The 22,799-nt window shown below is 36.2% G+C and overlaps 1 protein-coding gene across 1 annotated transcript in view; it reads left to right on the top strand.

The window, feature by feature from the left end:
* LOC127841555 (nose resistant to fluoxetine protein 6-like) overlaps positions 1-22,799 on the top strand; it is a 370,059-nt gene that overhangs the window by 13,758 nt on the left and 333,502 nt on the right. Inside the window, exons 3-5 of the mRNA XM_052370468.1 lie at positions 3,220-3,422; positions 7,536-7,626; positions 16,678-16,774. Coding sequence (XP_052226428.1) covers positions 3,220-3,422; positions 7,536-7,626; positions 16,678-16,774 — 391 coding nt within the window. The remainder of the gene's footprint in view (positions 1-3,219; positions 3,423-7,535; positions 7,627-16,677; positions 16,775-22,799) is intronic.

Here is a 22,799-nt window from a genome sequence, read left to right as displayed (position 1 = left end):
ACTACTACTAATACTACTACTACTACTACTACTACTTCTACTACTACTGCTACAACTACTACTACTTCTACTACTACTCTACTACTACTACTAATACTACTACTACTACTACTACTTCTACTACTACTACAACTACAACTACTACTACTACTACTACTACTACTACTACTATTTCTTCTGCTACCACCACCACCACCATCACCACCACCACCACCACCATTCACAGTGACAAAAAACGTATTCAGTGACAAAAAACGTATTCACACAATGGCTGCTACTACAACTTATAGCCCATATAGGGGGGCATGCATGTTTTACAAACAGCCCTTGTTTATTTTTTGAATGTCCTCCAGTATATACTGGGGGACATATTGTTTTTGCCCTGTCTGTTGGTTGGTTTGTTGGTTTGCGTCAAACTTTAACATTTGCAATAACTTTTTCAATATTGAAGATAGCAACTTCATATTTGGCGTGCATGTGTATCTCAAGGAGCTGCACATTTTGAGCAGTGAAAGGTCAAGGTCATCCTTTAAGGTCATAGGTAAAAAATATGGGTCAAAATCGTCAAACTTTAATATTTGCCATTACTTTTGCAATATTGAAGATAGCAACTTCATATTTGGCTTGCATGTGTATCTCATAGAGCTGCACATTTTCAGTGGTGAAATGTCAAGGTCATCCTTCAATGTCAAAGGTCAAATATATGTGGGGGACATAGTGTTTCTCAAACACAACTTGTTTTTTTTTTTTATTTTTTTTATAAAATAAAAAATACATTCACTTAGATCTATATAGATTAATCATTTCAACAGATTTAACTACAAAACTGGATGTTTTATTATATATTATAACTGCATGAAACAAGTTTTAAAATACCGTAGGTTTCCACATAAAACGCGCTCCCGTGTATAGCACGCAGGCTGTTTTTAAATGCAAAAATAGAGAAAAAAATATTTAAAGACAATAAAACCACCAAATCGGACCAAAATGGCCGCCATTTTACTATTGCACAATCCAATAATCCGGGGCATTGGAAAGCTTAATTAAGCATTCAAAATAGGAAGCGTCATTATGATAAGGAGCATGGGTTGCATAGCACTATACTTTTCTGACAATTTTATAATTTTCTAGCAAAAGATTAACAGTCCACGTGCATTTCGTTAATAACATGAGAAAATAAGAATTAGTGTACATCTTGTGATTTTTCCTCGGGGAAAGCATGGGCATTACCGGTAAATTTGAATGTTGCATGGGAGACAGGAATACAGTTGTTGAGGTACACCACTGTTGAACGTGAAATATTTATACACACAAAGTGCAATCGCATATCTTCACGTTCTCAAGTGATAATTAGTGTCTCAAATGTCCATTAGCGTCTTAACAAGTCGTGGCACATATTACTCAATAACATTGCCAATTACGAAGTGCAAAATGACCCCCTTTCACACCTATCGTTACCCGCAAAAAAGACCTCGTTCGCACCTACTCTTGCCTGCTCTCCGGAATGTCGACAACAATCCCCATCGGAATTCATCAATAGAGAAGTGTAAAAACACAAACAAAGAAATGTCCGCAAGTTTATTCAAACAAATTTATTTTTGACCAAACATTCTTCGACCGAGTTCATATCAACCAGTAGCAACTTCTTGTTGTTTCAAAAATGGCCCCTCAGTCTGTACGAATATAGGGTGGTAGTTTTCTGGACAAAAAACATGGCGGCCATTTTGATTATTTACAATTACACAACATATTTTTTACCAATTTAGCAGCCAGGATAGCGTTGTATCAATGTATAGCGCGCAGCAGCTTTTTTATTTGAATTTTGGAGGTAAAACACTGCGCGCTATACGTGGAAACCTACGGTACTGTTAAAATGGAAAGAAATACTTTGACTGTTGACAAAAAAGGCATCGACAAGTGCTAATTATAATTAAAAGTTTTGAAAGATTATTACAAAAAAAGATATTTGAAACACGAAATAAACAGTTTTTTTCTGAGAAAAAATCACCCAAATGGGTGTCCATTTCAAGTTCGATTAAATGACTTTCCCAACTCATGTAATACAGTGTTGCAATTTTTCATGAATATTTTTATAGTAAAACATATAATGGAAATAATACAACGGGTTTTAATTTAAAATGTGAGACGCTACAATGGCACAAAAAATAATGCAATGCAATTATTAAAATGATAATTTTTGTTAATAATGTAGTTCGAATTGTTATAATCATATCCCAACATTCTTAAATATCCTGTTGTCAACTTGAATTTTTCTTTAAATTAACTGTGGATTATAGAACACATGTGAAATGCCAAAGCATGTTGTTTTTTTATCGAAACCATTTGACATTAACTCTTTCAGTGCGGGAACTTTGAAGGTCTTTGCAAACAGTTTTGATCCAGATGAGAAGCCACAGAATGTGGCGTCTCATCAGGATCCAAACTGTTTGCTTTTCGGATAGTATTCTTTGAAAAAAATCAAAGAAAATGCTAATTTAAGAAATTGAGCAGACAACATTTTAGCAGACGACAAATTTCCCAGCATGCAAAGGGTTAATGAATACATTGGTTAAGGCAATCTCCTTATTGAGCTGTTGAAAGTTGTTGAAGTTGTATATAGATTTCAAATATTATAAGTGGACCATACAATAATTTGAGGTTAGTTATTTCTTATCAATTTGGCGAAGACAATGTATCAACTTAAAGAATACAAGCAGCTCAACTCAGTTTGTGCTATGAGTAAACTTTGGAGAAATATGAAGATACAACTGTTATTTGCTTTTCCCTTTTTAACATTGATTTCAATAATATGAATGAAATTAAGATAAGTAAAACCACATCTAATGGGGTCACTTAAATTAATAGAGGGTGTTTGATGGTCAAAGAAGAAAATTTGCTTTGATGAAAGAAAAAGAACTTCTGTTTACTTGTATCCAAAAAACAGGAAGGTGTTTCAATTGGAATTTCTGATACATGTTGATAATGTCTCTAAGATCAACATGTATCAAAAACATGGTACCTGTCTTTGAATACTTTTTTGAATGTATTTCTCAGTTTCGAAAAAAAATATATTAAAAAGTAATTAAAGTGTAATCAATGAAGACCATGTGTGCTAAATCTTTGTTTGCTGGTTGAATCCTAAAAGTAGTTCCGGTTTTCATGTTGAACAGAAACGTGTAATCTCTTTAACTTTGTGTTTCCTTCTTTTCCCTTGATAAGTGCTGGATGCTATTGGAAAGCTTCCAAATGGCATCTTGAATGGCAACATCCTGTTGATGGGGGACTATGAGGAGTGTGTGAACGTGACCGCCACGCTGTATGACGGGCCCAACAGGACTCACCCCACCCACCCCTTCAAGGGACGGTACTGCACAACTGGCATTCCTACTGGACCTCCAGTATTTGTACCAGGAGATGTTGGGGTAAAAACAGGCTTGTACTAACAGTAGTTAGTTCTTTTTAGCTAACGTCAATAACAAAGTCTGCACCTTTCTGTGTCTTTGGACCATCTTCTATTAACTGAATGTCATCAGGACATACTATAATGCATTACACATTCAATTTAATGTGAACCTGCACAGTTTTTGTAAGACTACAGTCACAACTGACCAAGCGGTAAACTAAGAACAGCGGTCACCTGTAGACAACAGTTAGTTTGGATTCCCCATGACCAAAATCACTCTATATTACACTTGAGAATAACAGTCAACTGTCCATAATGGCCAACGGCCAGTATATTTCTCTCAGACAGTCTTTTCGAATTGAGAACAACAGTCACTGGTCAGTCATTTCAAAAGGAAAAACAAAAATGTAGCAGTTGCAAGTAACAATAACAATATGTATTAGTAGCAATTATTGGCTACAGTCATAACAATAAAGCATGAGCACATGGCAAAGTCCAAAGATCTTTATCGCTGATAAGGTTTGTTGTTAAAAGAAGGCCATAAAAGGATCAGTGATCGTCGTGATAAGGAAAAAGGATATCGAATTGCAACTTTTATAACAAACTTAATAAATTTTCACAAGATTTTGGCATCTTTTTCTTTAAATTAAAACAATAGTTATACCGTATATTGGATTTATGACAGCAAATCCACATTTTATACTTGTTCAGACATGATGTCAATGACATGTGACAACCTTTATTTTAAAATAGCACCCAATTAATGTAATACAAACTGTTGAATTACTGCATGAACAAGATGCATAAGTAAACATCAACACTATTGTTGATAAAGTAAGAGATTTAGTTTAAAACTACATGTATGTATGAAATTAAATTAATTTATAAAATGATATTCTGTATTATTCAACAGAAGTTTTTTATGTTACAATGAGCCTTTGAACAACATAGCAATAATACCAACTGACCAACCATCTAAAAAGTCATGTTACAAGAACAGCGGTCACTTGTTGAAAACGGTCACTAACCATTTCCCTTGACTGACCACTGTTTTCAATTTTGATATGAAGCAAAATTATTCAAAAACTTCTATAGTTTATTGCTGCTTGTGAAAAAAGCACTCTAGCATCGCTTAATTCAAACCAAAATCTCTTATTTTTCATCCAGTCATTGCAAAATGTCCACAGTTTTTTTTTTTCTGCTTACATCTGATTTGAAAACAAATGGGCAGGGTTTTACCATTTACACTGTACTGGTAGTTATGGTCCCTTGCTTGTAGTTCAACAATGCAAACATTGTTTTATTATTTCATTATGTCTTAACTTTTTTCCAATCTTTACCTAACTTAAATATTTTTAAATTGTTAAGAACATTTGTTCAAATACTATGTTAGTGGAGTTTAAAAATGGTTCTATTCTATTGCAAAACGTGACTGCTAGGGCTGGGTCTGTTTTCCGTATAAAGCTATAGTGAAAATACCTTGGAAAAAAATGTATAGTCCAACCTTTTTAAAACTGGCTAAGATAAATTTTTATGATACCTTGGTTAAGTTTGAAAACATGTCCACTCCATTGTTGCAAAAATACATATTGAAATTACAGTAAAACGGTCTATAACAATAGTATATATTGAAATCTGTTAAACCAGTGCTTTTTTTGGTCTGAGAAGAAACCCTGCCTATGCATTTTGGAAAGAAAAATTGCTTGAGTAAGTGATTTGGAAATGAAAAAGCTGATGTAAGTTTTGATTTACGCAAACCTGCATGATTTTAGACACACTATTTATTAGGCCTTTTATTGTCCCCTGTTATATAGGTTGAAAAACTCTTGAAAACACTAACTGTTCAGATCATTAAAGGCTTATGGGGTTTAAGATTAGACCCTTGCAGAAGTCATTCGCATGTTAAGATTATTTTTTATTTCTTTTAAAGGAGTGTATTTATTCTTTATATCCTCTATTCAAGAGAAGTGGTTTTATCATTTTTTGTTCAGTCTAGAGAAGTTCTCTTAAAACATAAGAATGCGTACTGAAATACCTGTAATATTGTAATTAGGCTCTTTGTACCACTTCTTATAGCCCAAAGGTAAATACATGGTGCCGTAAATCAGGACTTTCAAATATGCATGTCTGTGTGGAGTAGGCCAGTTGTATGTAAACTGTCATTGTAAACATGAAATGGGAGAATTTAAATATTGTACGCAAATAAGTTCTTATCATTTTCCATTAACATTGTGCAATATTGAATTCTATAATTAATCAATTTTGTTGTGCTTTTAGAAGAGAGACATATACTTATGGGATTGTACTTTCTTACATGCTTGTGTCCATCTGTCCATCAGTCTATACCACTTCTTGTGTGGATGATAACAAAAGAAGCTTTGGAAATTATAATGATATAAATCTAACTTTAAAATATGAAAGAGGGCTTGAAGGATGCTATCTCTGAATAAAATCAACACCCTTAAATTATGACTTTAAAATGAATGTAATGATACATTGTATTTGAAATAGGGTCTTGGAAAATTGGACAAACGCAATTAATTTATAGCAATGGTTGCAGCATGATTCAAATTTTGTTTAGAAGCTTTTCAGTGTACATATCTATCTAATGAATACATACATATTACTTCACTTAAATTGCAATGTTATGTATGTCATAGTTTAACAAGATATAAGTTGAAAATCACATCTTAAGATAATCTTCATAAAAAAGTTGACATTTTATGTCAATTTGCATAAGCATTTCGAACAAAAAGAATATAAAATCTTTATCTGATAAAATTGCTGTCTAGCTAAAATTAAACTAAAAAATATAAGCAGGAATTGCAAAAATGTGGCTTATGCAATATGGGGCCAGCTACCCTTTCCCCATATGCACAGGCTTACCTGGATCTACATGTATGCTGGCGGTATATGGCATAAGATTCATTTTCGCATGATGCTGCTTATATCTAAAAAATGGCTTTAAACTTAAGCTGGACAAAACAAGGGCAGAACATATATATCATATAGTGAAACTATGGTTCAAAACAACTTATACTATTAAGGATTTTGCAGAGTCACTTTATACAATAGATTAGTGATGTTTCAGTCATATCATTAAAATAAACTTATGCTATCACTCAACTATTTCAGTAACTGCATTTTCAAATACTGTTATATTGTTATATAATTTTATTTGTAAAAGACTTTCCTGAAAATAAACACTTGAACAAAAGATTTTATATAAGTCTGAATTTGATTAATAATAGTGATAATTCTTCAAGTATCTACATGACAATTAAATAAATAGTCTGTTGCATGAAAGTTCATCTTGATGATCCGAACCAATTAAGATATGTTTGCAGATAGCAGTTAGGAAATGTGTTTATAACACTACAATTCTTAATGAAAATGAGCTCTAAAAATGCTGAATTATATAAGTGACTTTATAATGATAGAGTTAGAAACATTGCAGATTTGTCTCCATCAATTTTGAAGAATGAATGCACAATTTGTTAGACATAAAAAAATAACAATGCACCTAGTTAAAAAGTTAATAATTCAAAAGAAGGAATAGCAGTATTACATTTCCACTGTTGTTATATCAAAGAGTTATAAATGCATTGTCATGGCCATACTTAGATTGAACCTGTGTCAGTTTTCCTCATATGGCAAGAGAAAAGGCTTAAAAAAAGATTTTGCAATCATCTCTCCATCTTAACTGAAAATATTTTTTTTAAGAAAAGAGATATGTAGCTGATTTTTTGGTATGTGGGTTTACCTACATGACTTAGATGAAGTGTGTGTTTCATTCTGGTCCATTGATTTTTTGGCGAAGTTATGCACCTTGGACTAAGACATTTTAGTTTTTCGGAGATTTGTTTACGCAATGCTTTCAGATATTAAACTGACTTTTAATGTTACTCTTCTTACATGACTTACAAATGAAGTGTTCGTTTCGTTCCGGTCCATTGATAATTTGCTAAGTTATGGGTCTTGGACTTGCAATTTTTTTCTTAAATAGCTGCTGTTCGGCTTCAAAAACATTAGGGGGCATTGTATATCACAAACACAGGTCAGGTGTTGTAATAATTCATCTCAGATAGTATTGTCAAACTTCACTCTGTATTGAGACTTTCACCTGTTTCAGTCCAACACCATTCCGGTCAATGACATAAGGCTGGGATTGTGTGTGCCAAGCACCTGCTGCGAAAAGGACATTACTGCCCTCATCAACTACAGTAAGTTGGCACCAAAATCGAACAAACAAAATATAATCTATTTCAGAAATGCCATGAGCTAAATCAAAATTGTTAAGAGATTATTGCAATATTTAATGTTATGATGTAACTCCAATATTACCCGCATGAAGGATTCCAATCCACAAGACATTGTTATATAAGGATGCACGTTCTAAGTTCTATGTAGAATTGTCATTCACTAATGCATGTAATAAACTACTGTATGGAATTTTATATATACTATTTTTCTAATGTGCATATAGATCCTTTAATCAAATATATTCACAAAATAAAAAAATAATATTTGCCAATTATGATGATTAATTTTTGTTTTAAGATTTCATAAACACAAACATGCACCATTTTTCAGAAGTGCTTTATTGGACTGAAGGCTATTCAGATTAAATTATGACAAACTAAGGACAAGTGAATTTGAAATGAGATTGAATTCAATACGATACAAAGCAATTTTGTATTGTGTCATACAGAGTCATGCAAAAAATGTGCTTCCCTGGCACTTTCTAAAAACAGGAAGGACATTAAAGGGAATTTCTGTTTACAATAAATTTGCATGTAACTATATAATGCATGGTACAAATGATAATGAAATGAAACATGCTTCGTTTAACTTGTCAAAGATTTCAATAATTCAAAAGATTTATAGCTGACTAGTAGTTACATCATTAGAGCATGAAACACCAATACACACATGCTATTTTTCACACCTTTATTTGCATTAAACAATAGATTATCACACTTTAACTGTAAAATGTCCCCGTAATTGTTGATCTCTAATAAATTGTAAGTGAGTAGTATGCAATTAGCAGAACGTTTCCGCCATTTTTTTATTTCAAGAAATCACTCAAGACGGAAATGGAATGTTGGATAAAAAAAAGGAGCAATACCCACCCGGGTTATATTTGATTCAGCATTTTAACTGAGCGGGTTATATTTGATTTACAGTGATATTTATAAATCTCCTTTAGCTCCCAGTTGTCATTGTGAAATATGATCTTATCCTGTAAGATTTACATATAACTGCGTAAACCTTAACTCAGCACAACAGGACAATGAATAAACTAAGTTCCTTTATAGTTAGAGAGCAGTTATTCAGGACCTGGTTATTAGGATTACAGGAATAAACCCCCTTCGGAAGAAACCCCCTTCCTTAAAAACGGCATAGCGGAATAAACCCCCTTTCACATTTTGCATATGCGGAATAAACTCCCTTCCATAGCGGAACAAACCCCTTCAAGTTTTCAGACAGGCGGAATAAACCCCCTTCCTAAGTGTTATCCGAAATCCATTATCTAACAGTATATGCTATGTTTATAAGTGTATATCACAACCGTTGTTTATTTTTGGTGTTTTCACTTCATATATACTTATATTTGTTAATGCAGCATCAACATATCAAAACAATATCCAGGAAAAAGAAAGTAGTGCATTGGATTATAACCGTATTTTCGTTTTGACAACTGACGACAGAAATGACTCTATGTACAATGTGAATCTTAATTTAGTTTTAATGCAGATTCATTCATACGACACACACAGACACAATTTTGTTTTATGGATCATTTCGGCTTAGAGGACTGGGGCAGCCTTTTGACCTGTTAATTCTTTTCAGCTTCAGCTCAATTCAACAAAAAAGCGCATAATATCACTTTAAATTAATGTGCGAAAATCGGATGAAAGAAGTGTACCGACCTTTTGTTCACAAGTTGTTAATGATACACATTAAATATTCAAGCTGTGAATCTCAATTCAACAGTGAAAAATGCGCATAATATCACTTTAAATGAAGGTGCGAAAAACTGATTAAAGGAGTGTACCGGCCGTTTGTTAACAAGTTGTTAATGATACACATTACATAGTCAAGCTGTGAATCTCAAACATCGTTATCGTGATAAACATCGTGTTAGAAAGATACTTTGTAGTTAGAATTAATCAAGATAGTAATAAAACGAATAATTAATGATTTGGGAATAATAAGTTTTATTGAAGGATTAAATAGACAAAAATATATTTTTTTTATAAAATGCAGCAACGTCAAATTAGCGCCCCGAGCCCATCGTGACGAAGATATTATGTACATATTTTCCTACAATAACCGAAGCATTTGTCTTTTTATTGAGTTCGGAGTTAGTGTTCCTGTGACGTTAGCGTTTTTTACACATTTTATATAAATATTTGACAAAATCGTGCATATTCTTGCTTGAATCCCTCATACTCATGATTACATTATGGAAGGGGGTTTGTTCCGCTATGGAAGGGGGTTTATTCCGCATATGCAAAACTAGGCAGGGGGTTTATTCCCCGTATGCAAAATGTGAAAGGGGGTTTATTCCGCTATGCTGTTTTCAGCTCGACTATTATGTATGCAGGGTTTTCATTAGGATTCTTTGTAGCAGGCTTTTGAGTTATTTGAGGAGGCCAACCTGCTAGGAAATTTTTTGAAATAAAGGTGCCAATTCGTGGCTTCTGAGCGATTTTGGGCACATATTTTACATGATTTTCCTCAGTTAAAATAGAGGATGTTAATGTGAATTGTTAAGTCCTCAGATTACATCAACTCTCAGGGGTGTCAATTGTCCCCAATTTGAAATCCTGAAAATAAAATCTGGGTGCCAATAGGGCCCACGGTGGGTTCAGGGCACACCCTGGACAGGGGTCCAGGTGGCCCCCGGAAGCACCTGCAATTTAACTTATTTGAAACAAAGAAATCGCTTCTCCTGAGCTTTAAGACACCTGTATTTTTAAGAGATTCAAAACAGAAAAAAATACTTTGGTTAGCAAATATCACAATTTATTTCTTTAAATTTTCATGTAGATGCATGGGTCTGAGGTGGAATGTCCCCGTCGGGGGCGAAGGGCCCGGGCCCTAGCTTAATGTATAATTTCTGTGCAGTACATAACATTTATTCTTTACAGATTTAATGAAAATCTGAATTAAACAAACACTGGAAATTTTAACATTTTAATAAGTTGTAACTTCCAATAATGACAATGACATTTCAAAATATATAACTAAACCAATTTAAATGACTAGTCCACAAGTAGTTATTGCAAATAAGAAGAAACAGTACAAACTGTAAACATCTTTATTACATGTCAAACAATAACATTCAATATAATTAACCTCTACTTAGCACGATCCCATTTTACCAAGAGTATGTGACTAGCAAATCAAATAATATTACCAAAGGAGTAAATTACCTTAAGAAAAATAAAGTCTGATAAACATCACAATAATTAAAACAATAATACTGAAGCATTTTATGAGCAAATACCTGAACATTTATAAGTAATACTGTGTTAAGAGTACACAATGACTGTCTTTTTCTGAAATAATTGATTATTCAGTTTATAAAGATTGTGTGCCTGTTGACATGAGAATAATTGTTTTTATTTGATTAACTTAGGCAATTATTTGGGAAAAAAATCGGGCATAGGTTGCCCCAGCTGATGCAATCTTGGGATTTAAATATTTTACTGAGGAAGCTTCTTTGGGCCATTTTTTTTCAAATACAAATTTGGACATAGCTTAACATTGCAGTGCCAATTCAATATATTTAGCATTTAAGCCAACCAAGTCCGACCTTAATCATGAAAAAATCAGGAGAGTTTGGGGCTCGAGAGTTTCATTTATCCTAATGAAAGACTCGCCCTCCTGTAAAATGTGGTAACAAATAAATCCACTTACCGCTCGGAGGATCACCACTCACCGCTCGGAGGATCAAAACTCCGCGGAAAAAAACAAACATCAACGAAATCTGTCGAAAATCGAATAAAAAACAAAATGTAAGTGTAGCAGGAAAGTGCATTTATCCGGAGGTGCCGGTAAATGATAAACGTTAACAAAACTGGAACAAGATAACTTCAACAGCGAACTATCGTTCTTGCTCGAAACACAAACGAAAAAGTCGTTTATTTTTCTTTTTTTTGACATATCCAATTGTTGACTTTGTCACAGTTTGTGACCTTGAATCAAAGTCGTACAGTCTCGTTACCCGCTCCGCAATAAGACAATTATATCAATACGACCAATGAGAAAGCAGTTAACATATATCGGTTAAGGTTGTTTACTTCCGTTTCAGACAGTTAGTATATTAACGAATTCTAAATATCTCGTCATCGTCGTGAAAATTTGCCGATGTTTTTTTTTAAATTTTCTTTCCGAATTGGAGCCGGCCTGAATAACATTTGAGGCGGTCAAATCAGCCGCTGGCCGCCTCCTAACGAAAACCCTGTGTATGAAATATATATAGTGGAGCTATCCTTCTCACCACGGCGTCTGCGCTAGCGTGCAAATGCTAAAGTTTTCGTATTACCTAATTATTTTCATTGTCCCTTGACATATTGCTTTCATATTTTAATTACTTGTTTACCAACATGACCCCTACCTATAAACAAGAGCAGACAACTCTATCAAGCATTTTTTCATTATTATGGCCCCTTTTCCTCTTAGAATATGCAGCAAATGTTGAAGTTTTCGTACTACCTCAACCTATAAACAAGAGCAGACAATTCTATCAAGCATTTTGACTTAAATATTGTCCCTTTTATACTTAGAATATGCATATTATTGATAAATCTATTTCCTATATCCTTTGACATATTGCTTTTATATGTTGCATACTTCTTTACCAACATGACCCCAACATATAAACAAAAGCAGACAACTCTATCAAGCATTTTTTCATTATTTTTGCCCCTTTTACACTTAGATAATTGAACATTTTGCTTAAATTGCCATAACTTCTTTATTTATGATCACATTTTATTATTACTTTGACAAAACAACACTTACCTGAATACCCCAATGGATTCCACCCAAACAATACCCCACGCCCCTACCCAGAATCCCTTCCCCCCACCCCCCCAATTTTTTTTAATCATCTTATAAATTACCCTACCCCACATTATACCCCCCTCTCACCCCCCTACCCCCCCCCCCAACCTCCCCCCCCCCCCCAATTTGTTTTTTGTAACATCATCTTATAAATTACCCCACCGCACATAATACCCTCCTCTCACCCCCCCCCCCTTACTACCCCCCCCTAACCCCCCCAAGTTTTTTTTTTTACCTTTTTAGCTCATCTGATTGCTTAGGTGAGCTTTTGTGACCGGTCCGTCCGGTCGGTCTTTGTCCGTTGTATGTCCGTCCGGCCTGTCAGTTCATCCGATAAAATTTGCTCGAAAACACTCTAGAGGCCACATTTCTTGTCCCATCTTCATGAAACTTGGTCAGTAGCTATGTCCCAATGAAATCTCGGCCGATTTTGAAACTGGGTTGTGCCGGGTCAAAAACTAGGTCACTGGGTCAAGAAAAAGAAAAACATTGTAAATACTGTAGAAGTCACATTTCATGCCCAATTTTCGTGTAACTTTGTCAAAATGTTTGTCTTAATGATATCTTGGTTGAGTTCAAAAGTGGTTCCGATCTGTTGAAAAACATGGCCTCCAGTGCGGGGGGCAGTTTTCCTTATTTGGCTATAGAGAAACCTTGTAAACACTCTAGAAGTCACAGTTTTTGCCCAATCATCATAAAAGTTGGTCAAAACATTGGTTCAATTGATGTCTCGGACGAATTCGAAAATGTTGGAGATCGGTGAAAAAACATGGCCGCCAGTGGGCGGCGCATTTTTCTCTATATGTATATAGTGGCAGTTTTACCTATTTGGCTATAGAGAAACCTTTTAAACACTCTCAAAGTCACAATTTTTGCCCAAACATCATGAAAGTTGGTCAAAACATTGGTTTTATTGATATCTCGAACGAGTTTGAAAATGGTCGGGATCAGTGAAAAAACATGGCCGCCAGTGGGCGGGGCATTTTTCTCTATGTTTATAGTGAAAACATGTGAACACAGTAGAAGTCACAATTTTGGCCCAATTTTCATGAAATTTGCTCAGAACATTTGTTTCCTTGATATGAGAGTTGAGTTCGAAAATGGTTCCAGTCAGTTGAATAACATGGCTGCTGGGAGGGGGGCAGTTTTCTCATTATCCCCCCCCCCCCCCCTTTCGAAGAAGAGGGAGTATATTGTTTTGCTCATGTCGGTCCGTCCGTCCACCAGATGGTTTCCGAATGATAACTCAAGAACGCTTATGCCAAGGATCATGAAACTTCATAGGTACATTGATCATGACTTGCAAATGACCCCTATTGATTTTCAGGTCACTAGGTCAAAGGTCAAGGTCACGACCCGAAATAGTTAAACGGTTTCCGGATGATAACTCAAGAACACTTATGCCTAGGATCATGAAACTTCATAGATACATTGATCATGACTTGCAGATAACCCCTATTGATTTTCAGATCACTAGGTCAAAGGTCAAGGTCATGTTGACTCAAAATAGTAAAATGGTTTCCGGATGATAACTCAAGAACGCTTAGGCGTAGGATCATGAAACTTCATAGGGACATTGATCATGACTCGCAGATGACCCCTATTGATTTTCAGGTCACTAGGTCAAAGGTCAAGGTCACGGTGACCAGAAATAGTTTAATGGTTTCCAGATGATGACTCAAGAACGCTTATGCCTAGGATCATGAAACTTCATAGGTACATTGATCATGACTCGAAGATGACCCCTATTGATTTTCAGGTCACTAGGTCAAAGGTCAAGGTCATGGTGACCTGAAATAGTAAAATGGTTTCTGGATGATAACTCTAGAACGCGTATGCCTAGGATCATGAAACTTCATAGGTACAATGATATCGACTCGCAGATGACCCCTTTTGATTTTCAGGTCACTAGGTCAAAGGTCAGGGTCACGGTGACCTAAAATAGTAAAATGGTTTCTGGATGAGAACTCAAGAACTCTTATGCCTAGGTTCATGAAACTGCATAAGTATATTGATCATGACTCGCAGACGATGACCCCTATTGATTACCAGGTCAAGGTCACAGTGCCAAAAAACGTATTCACACAATGGCTGTCAAGGTCACAGCGACTCAACTAAGAAAATGGTTTCCGGATGATAACTCAAGAATGCTTACGCCTAGGATCATGAAACTTCATAGGTACATTGATCATGACTAGCAGATAAAATAATGATGAAACTTGACCAGGATGTTTGTCTGGACAATATCTAGGTCAAGTTTGACATTTGGTAAAGATTGAATGAACCCACTCCTCTCAGGTGAGCGAACTAGGGCCATCTTGGCCCTCTTGGTTTATTTTTTAAAGATCGTCTAATAAATTATTGAATATTAACAATTTCCCCATGATGGCTTTCGTTATACTGTCGAGCACTCTAATAGTCAAGCGCGCTGTCCTCTGACAGCTCTTGTTATGGAAGGGGGTTTCTTCCGAAGGGGGTTTCTTCCGTACACCGGTTATAGCATGTAGACATTTGTAGACCTTTATGTGCTATAAAAACAGTATAAAAGCTCATTTGTATTCAGTTTAACTGATTTAACAGTATGTTGTTACACATTATAACTAGCATGATGTATGCCAGTTAACTTTGCTTGGTAACAGAAAGCACTTCTAATTTTAAGAAATAAGCATTAGAAAGTTATTTTAAAGCATGTCAACCTTTGTACACCTTTGTGCTATTAAAATAGTAAGAAGGATGTTGTTGCATATTATAACTAGCATAACTTATTTCAGTTAACTTTGCTTGATAACAGTAAGTATTTGTATTATGTAATTTATTTTTACCTATTCAACAGGATGGCCTTACACATTATAACACATAATGTGTGTCACTTATCTTATGGTAAAAGTTAGAACTTGTAATTTTATAAGAGAAACACATGGGAATGTTTATTTTAAACTACCTTCCAATTATACAGTGTTTCTAGACTGTTGCCACAAATTCTGGTTACCCTAAAAGATATGTAACTTAAATTAATATATAATTAACACCCAAGCACTTTTATTGATATATTTATGTTCTTCCCTACTACTCAGTGAGATTTTCTGTTAGTATGGCTGCTTTGTTTTAACAGATGGCAAGCACAAGGTATGTTTGGTAACTCAAACAAACAATCATAATTATCCCTTTATCCCATAGAATCCCTTTGTTCCACAAAATCCATTTATTCAACAAAATTCCCTTTTTTCCACAAATCCCTTTTTTCCCACAAATCCCTTTATTTAACTTAAACATGGTACTAAAAGCATATTTTGTTAGACAATGATAAAGCATTATTTACCTGTTACATATTGGTTTGATGTATGCATAATTATTACTTTGTTAACCAGGTTTTCCGAAGGAAAAAACTGGTTATTAGATTGGCGAATGCGGGCGGGCTGGCTGGCTGGCTGGCGGGCTGGCTGGCTGGCGGGCTGGCGGAACAAGCTTGTCCGGGCCATAACTATGTCGTTCATTGTCAGATTTTAAAATCATTTGGCACATTTGTTCACCATCATTGGACGGTGTGTCGCGCAAAATAATTACGTCGATATCTCCAAGGTCAAGGTCACACTTTGAGTTCAAAGGTCAAAAATGGCCATAAATGACCTTGTCCGAGCCATAACTATGTCGTTCATTGTCAGATTTTAAAATCATTTGGCACATTTGTTCACCATCATTGGACGGTGTGTCGCGCGAAATAATTACGTCGATATCTCCAAGGTCAAGGTCACACTTTGAGTTCAAAGGTCAAAAATGGCCATAAATGAGCTTGTCCTGGCCATAACTATGTCATTCATTGTGAGATTTTAAAATCATTTGGCACATTTGTTCACGATCATGGGACGGTGTGTCGCACGAAAGAATCACGTCAATATCTCCAATGTCAAGGTCGCCACGACTAAAAATAGATTTTTTTTTTAAAACAAACTTACAAAGGGGGTTAATTTTGTTTGTTCATTTCAAAAGTTCAGTTTGAGTTTTCTCCCTTTATCAGATTTTTTTTCACAATGAAAACCTTGTTTTGTGACAATTTTGTCCCTTGTTTTATGTTTAAATTGTGTCAATAAAAATAATCATGTCAGTGAATAAAAAAAGATGAGTATTTATAGAGTGACAATCATAATTCATTTGCTTAAAGTTTCTTTTCTATTCTAACATTGTTCAATTTATTGCAGCATTGGCACTGATACCTGGCAACTCGCGATTACAGGCAAATATCACAGTTTGTCAGAAAGACAGCCTGCCATGGGATACTAAAGCTATAGCTGCCATGTAAGTTTATAGCAAATATGGTCTTTACATACTTGCTCTTATAAATCCAGAGTTTGTTTAATTGCTCACTAAAGGAGAGAAAACCATAGTAACACCATATTGTAGTGAGCAAGTGGTTAGTAATTGTTTGGCGTGGTTGGGTGGGTTTGTCAGGGGATTTTTAGTTTCCTCTCTTTCTAATGCCTGATATATTTTAATATTACTTTGGATGATACCTTCCCATGACCAGACAATGGCTCACTTTCAACTCTCACGACACTCAGTAAAATGTCAAGGTCATACCTTCCAATGACCAGACAATGGCTCACTTACATCTCTCACAAACTCAGTGAAATGTCAAGGTCATACCTTCCAATGACCAGACAATGGCTCACTTACATCTCTCATGACACTCAGTGAAATGTCAAGGTCAAACCTTCCAATGACCAGACAATGGCTCACTTACATCTCTCACAAACTCAGTGAAATGTCAAGGTCATACCTTCCAATGACCAGACAATGGCTCACTTACATCTCTCATGACACTCAGTGAAATGTCAAGGTCATACCTTCAAATGACCAGAAAATGGCTCACTTACATCTCTCACAAACTCAGTGAAATGTCAAGGTCATACCTTCCAATGACCAGACAATGGCTCACTTACATCTCTCACAAACTCAGTGAAATGTCAAGGTCATACCTTCAAATGACCAGACAATGGCTCACTTACATCTCTCACAAACTCAGTGAAATGTCAAGGTCATACCTTCCAATGACCAGACAATGGCTCACTTACATCACTCATGACACTCAGTGAAATGTCAAGGTCATACCTTCCAATGACCAGACAATGGCTCACTTACATCACTCATGACACTCAGTGAAATGTCAAGGTCAAACCTTCCAATGACCAGACAATGGCTCACTTACATCTCTCATGACACTCGGTGAAATGTCAAGGTCAAACCTTCCAATGACCAGACAATGGCTCACTTACATCTCTCACAAACTCAGTGAAATGTCAAGGTCATACCTTCCAATGACCAGACAATGGCTCACTTACATCTCTCATGACACTCAGTGAAATGTCAAGGTCATACCTTCAAATGACCAGACAATGGCTCACTTACATCTCTCACAAACTCAGTGAAATGTCAAGGTCATACCTTCCAATGACCAGACAATGGCTCACTTACATCTCTCACAAACTCAGTGAAATGTCAAGGTCAAACCTTCCAATGACCAGACAATGGCTCACTTACATCTCTCACAAACTCAGTGAAATGTCAAGGTCATACCTTCCAATGACCAGACAATGGCTCACTTTCAACTCTCACGACACTCAGTGAAATGCCAAGGTCATACCTTCCAATGACCAGACAATAGCTCACTTCTCTTCTGACACTCAGTGAAATGTCAAGGTCATACCTTCCCATGACCAGACAATGGCTCACTTTTAACTCTCATGACACTCAGTGAAATGCCAAGGTCATACCTTCCAATGACCAGACAATAGCTCACTTCTCTCATGACACTCAGTGTAATGTCAAGGCCATACCTTCCAATGACCAGACAATAGCTCACTACTCTCATGACACTCAGTGAAATGTCAAGGTCATACATTTCAATGACCAGACAATAGCTCACTTCTCACATGACACTCAGTGAAATGTCAAGGTCATACATTTCAATGACCAGACAATAGCTCACTTCTCTCATGACACTCAGTGACAGACAATGGATCACTTACATCTCTCATGACACTCAGTAAAATGTAAGAGTATAACTTCCCATGACCAGACAATAGCTCACTTACATCACTCATGAACTCAGTGAAATGTCAAGGACATACCTCCCCATGACCAGACAATAGCTCACTTACACCTCTCATGAACTCAGTGAAATGTCAACAGGTTTTTTTTGGCCTGATTTTATAGCCGAAATTCGGCTATCAGGGGTGTGATTTTTCCGCGGATCCGCGGATCGGGTTGTCCCGGATGTCACTTCTGAGATTTGCGTAAATTCGTTTTAAAAAATGTGGGGGAGAGGGGCTACCACCGTTAGCAAGTCTGTTATTTCAGGTGATAGTAACTGTCCCTTATTATTTTATGTCATTGACACGTTCTTTGTTATGATTAGCGGATAAGTGGGACTGAATAACCGTTAACAAGTGTTTTAAACAACGAAGCCAATTGCCAATTAGTCTTTTTCCATTACAATCACGGACAACCAAACACAAATCAATATGTTCTTTATTAATTTGTAATAAAAGCGCAGAATATATTTAGTTTAGTTTAAACCTATTTATTTTAGCTCGATTGCATCGAAAGCCTAAGGCTTATATAAACGCTCTCGAGTCCGTTTCCTATATTTCAGTCAGGTGTTGATCACACATCGTCATATTTTAATTGCGTTTAATAGTATTGTCTTGAATCCGGATTCGCCGCGTGTTGGCCGTATAATCTGCAACACCCCTGAAAAACACAATACACACAATGGGTAATAAAGTTGTTAACAATTAGCGCTAATCAACACTATTATACCTAACGAAGTGGACGCATTCGATACAGCCTTTTTGCATTCGCGTTTTACAGTAAATGTCAGTTGTCAGTACACTGTATAATGTACACCCCTTTGTGTCAAAACCGGATTTAACTTGAGTGTGAATAATGGACTGTTTCATGTTCTTTGTATCAATACCATCCGGGTATCTGTACTATAAGTATACCAGTCTACAAACAAGGTGCGCGCTTCCGCATATGGGTATTCGGATGTTCAAAAAATTTACCTACGGTTTAGCGTTCACGCCGTCGAACGCATTTAGCAATATAAATCGTTTTTTTCTTCACTATTTCTTTACTTGCAAAAAATACTAGTGGCTTATAACTTACCTTGAAATCTTTTTTTCTCGCATTGTGCGAGTGTTAATTTCGAGCCCTGTGTATATGCGTGGATTATGCTGGATTTAAATGCCTCATGCATACGGTAATTCAGTCTTATTTGTTTCAAATATGGGACATGATTGTTTGTAAGGATCTTGAATTCGTCCATCGGCCGAAGGACGAAGATGACGAATATTAATGTCTGACGAATAATAATGGTTTCACAGTATACTTTTTTCCCAAAATTTGCTACAAAATTCTCAATCAGAAAAAAAATGCTAATGACATCTGCTGTTTTGCTTTTTAAAAAAGCGTAGTCGGATAAGGTCTTGTACAGGTTTTAGACTGTACTTCGATTTGGATTACGTCGGAATTATTCATGTGCCGATATTCTCCGTGTTGTTCCGACACTTAATCATTTTTCTGATGAAATTCAAGCGTTTTGTGATTCGGCTGAATGGAAAACAACGGTGTCGCAATATTAAAAATATTACATGAAAAAAATTCCTAAGCAAAAGCCTGGCCAAACAAAAATTGTTGATTTTTTTAAGCAAGTGTAATTAAATAAACAAACATCGTCGACAAGTACAAGTCCTCCCATTGAAACTCCTTCCATTGTTAATGAAAGTAATTTAATAACAAGTGACTCTTTTGCATCGTCATCATTGATTTCCGAAAGCAAAGTGCTGACTGATATTCAACATGTTGAAAGCAGTTGTTCCTCAGAAGAAGATGATGCACCTCATAATAAAGGACCATGACAACTAGGGAAATAAGTTTGTGACTGAAGACTTTGTGTGAGCTTATTATGTGGAAAACTGTTGATCATGATGGTGTTTGTGATTAAAGATGTTGAACTCTTTCATGTAGTTTTAAATCCCAATTTATTTTCCCAATTTCTTGAAAATGCCGATAAAATTCCCAACTTAAAGCCATTGGCTATCTTTCCAAAAAACTGAGAAAAAAAATGGTCAAGGTCATGCCTTCAAATGACCAGACAATGGCTCACTTACATCTCTCACAAACTCAGTGAAATGTCAAGGTCATACCTTCCAATGACCAGACAATGGCTCACTTACATCACTCACAAACTCAGTGAAATGTCAAGGTCATACCTTCAAATGACCAGACAATGGCGTACTTACATCTCTCACAAACTCAGTGAAATGTCAAGGTGAAACCTTCCAATGACCAGACAATGGCTCACTTACATCTCTCATGAACTCAGTGAAATGTCAAGGTCATACCTTCAAATGACCAGACAATGGCTCACTTACATCTCTCACAAACTCAGTGAAATGTCAAGGTCATACCTTCAAATGACCAGACAATGGCTCACTTACATCTCTCACAAACTCAGTGAAATGCCAAGGTCATACCTTTAAATGACCAGACAATGGCTCACTTACATCTCTCACAAACTCAGTGAAATGTCAAGGTCATACCTTCAAATGACCAGACAATGGCTCACTTACATCACTCACAAACTCAGTGAAATGTCAAGGTCATACCTTCCAATGACCAGACAATGGCTTACTTACATCACTCACAACTCAGTGAAATGTCAAGGTCATACCTTCCAATGACCAGACAATGGCTCACTTGTCTCATGACACTCAGTGAAATGTCATGGTCATACCTTCAAATGACCAGACAATGGCTCACTTACATCTCTCACAAACTCAGTGAAATGTCAAGGTCATAACTTCAAATGACCAGACAATGGCACAAGTTCAACTCTCATGACACTCAGTGAAATGTCAAGGTCATACCTTTAAATGACCAGACAATGGCTCACTTACATCTCTCACAAACTCATTGAAATGTCAAGGTCATACCTTCAAATGACCAGACAATGGCTCACTTACGTCACTCACAAACTCAGTGAAATGTCAAGGTCATACCTTCAAATGACCAGACAATGGCTCACTTACATCACTCACAAACTCAGTGAAATGTCAAGATCATACCTTCAAATGACCAGACAATGGCTCACTTACATCTCTCACGAACTCAGTGAAATGTCAAGGTCATACCTTCCAATGACCAGACAATGGCTCACTTACATCTCTCACAAACTCAGTGAAATGTCAAGGTCATACCTTCCAATGACCAGACAATGGCTCACTTGCATCTCTCACAAACTCAGTGAAATGTCAAGGTCATACCTTCCAATGACCAGACAATGGCTCACTTACATCACTCACAAACTCAGTGAAATGTCAAGGTCATACCTTCCAATGACCAGACAATGGCTCACTTACATCTCTCACAAACTCAGTGAAATGTCAAGGTCATACCTTCCAATGACCAGACAATGGCTCTCTTACATCTCTCACAAACTCAGTGAAATGTCAAGGTCATACCTTCCAATGACCAGACAATGGCTCACTTACATCTCTCATGACACTCAGTTAAATGTCAAGGTCAAACCTTCCAATGACCAGACAATCGCTCACTTACATCTCTCATGAACTCAGTGAAATGTCAAGGTCATACCTTCCAATGACCAGACAATGGCTCACTTACATCACTCACAAACTCAGTGAAATGTCAAGGTCATACCTTCAAATGACCAGACAATGGCTCACTTACATCTCTCACAAACTCAGTGAAATGTCAAGGTCATACCTTCAAATGACCAGACAATGGCTCACTTACATCTCTCACAAACTCAGTGAAATGTCAAGGTCATACCTTTAAATGACCAGACAATGGCTCACTTACATCTCTCACAAACTCAGTGAAATGTCAAGGTCATACCTTCCAATGACCAGACAATGGCTCACTTACATCACTCACAAACTAAGTGAAATGTCAAGGTCATACCTTCAAATGACCAGACAATGGCTCACTTACATCTTTCATGAACTCAGTGAAATGTCAAGGTCATACCTTCCAATGACCAGACAATGGCTCACTTACATCTCTCACAAACTCAGTGAAATGTCAAGGTCATACCTTCCAATGACCAGACAATGGCTCACTTACATCACTCACAAACTCAGTGAAATGTCAAGGTCATACCTTCAAATGACCAGACAATGGCTCACTTACATCTTTCATGAACTCAGTGAAATGTCAAGGTCATACCTTCCAATGACCAGACAATGGCTCACTTACATCTCTCACAAACTCAGTGAAATGTCAAGGTCATACCTTC

Source organism: Dreissena polymorpha, chromosome 1 (genome assembly GCF_020536995.1).
Source record: "Dreissena polymorpha isolate Duluth1 chromosome 1, UMN_Dpol_1.0, whole genome shotgun sequence".
Lineage (NCBI taxonomy): Eukaryota > Metazoa > Mollusca > Bivalvia > Myida > Dreissenidae > Dreissena > Dreissena polymorpha.
This window is presented reverse-complemented; position numbering and strand designations above follow the sequence as displayed.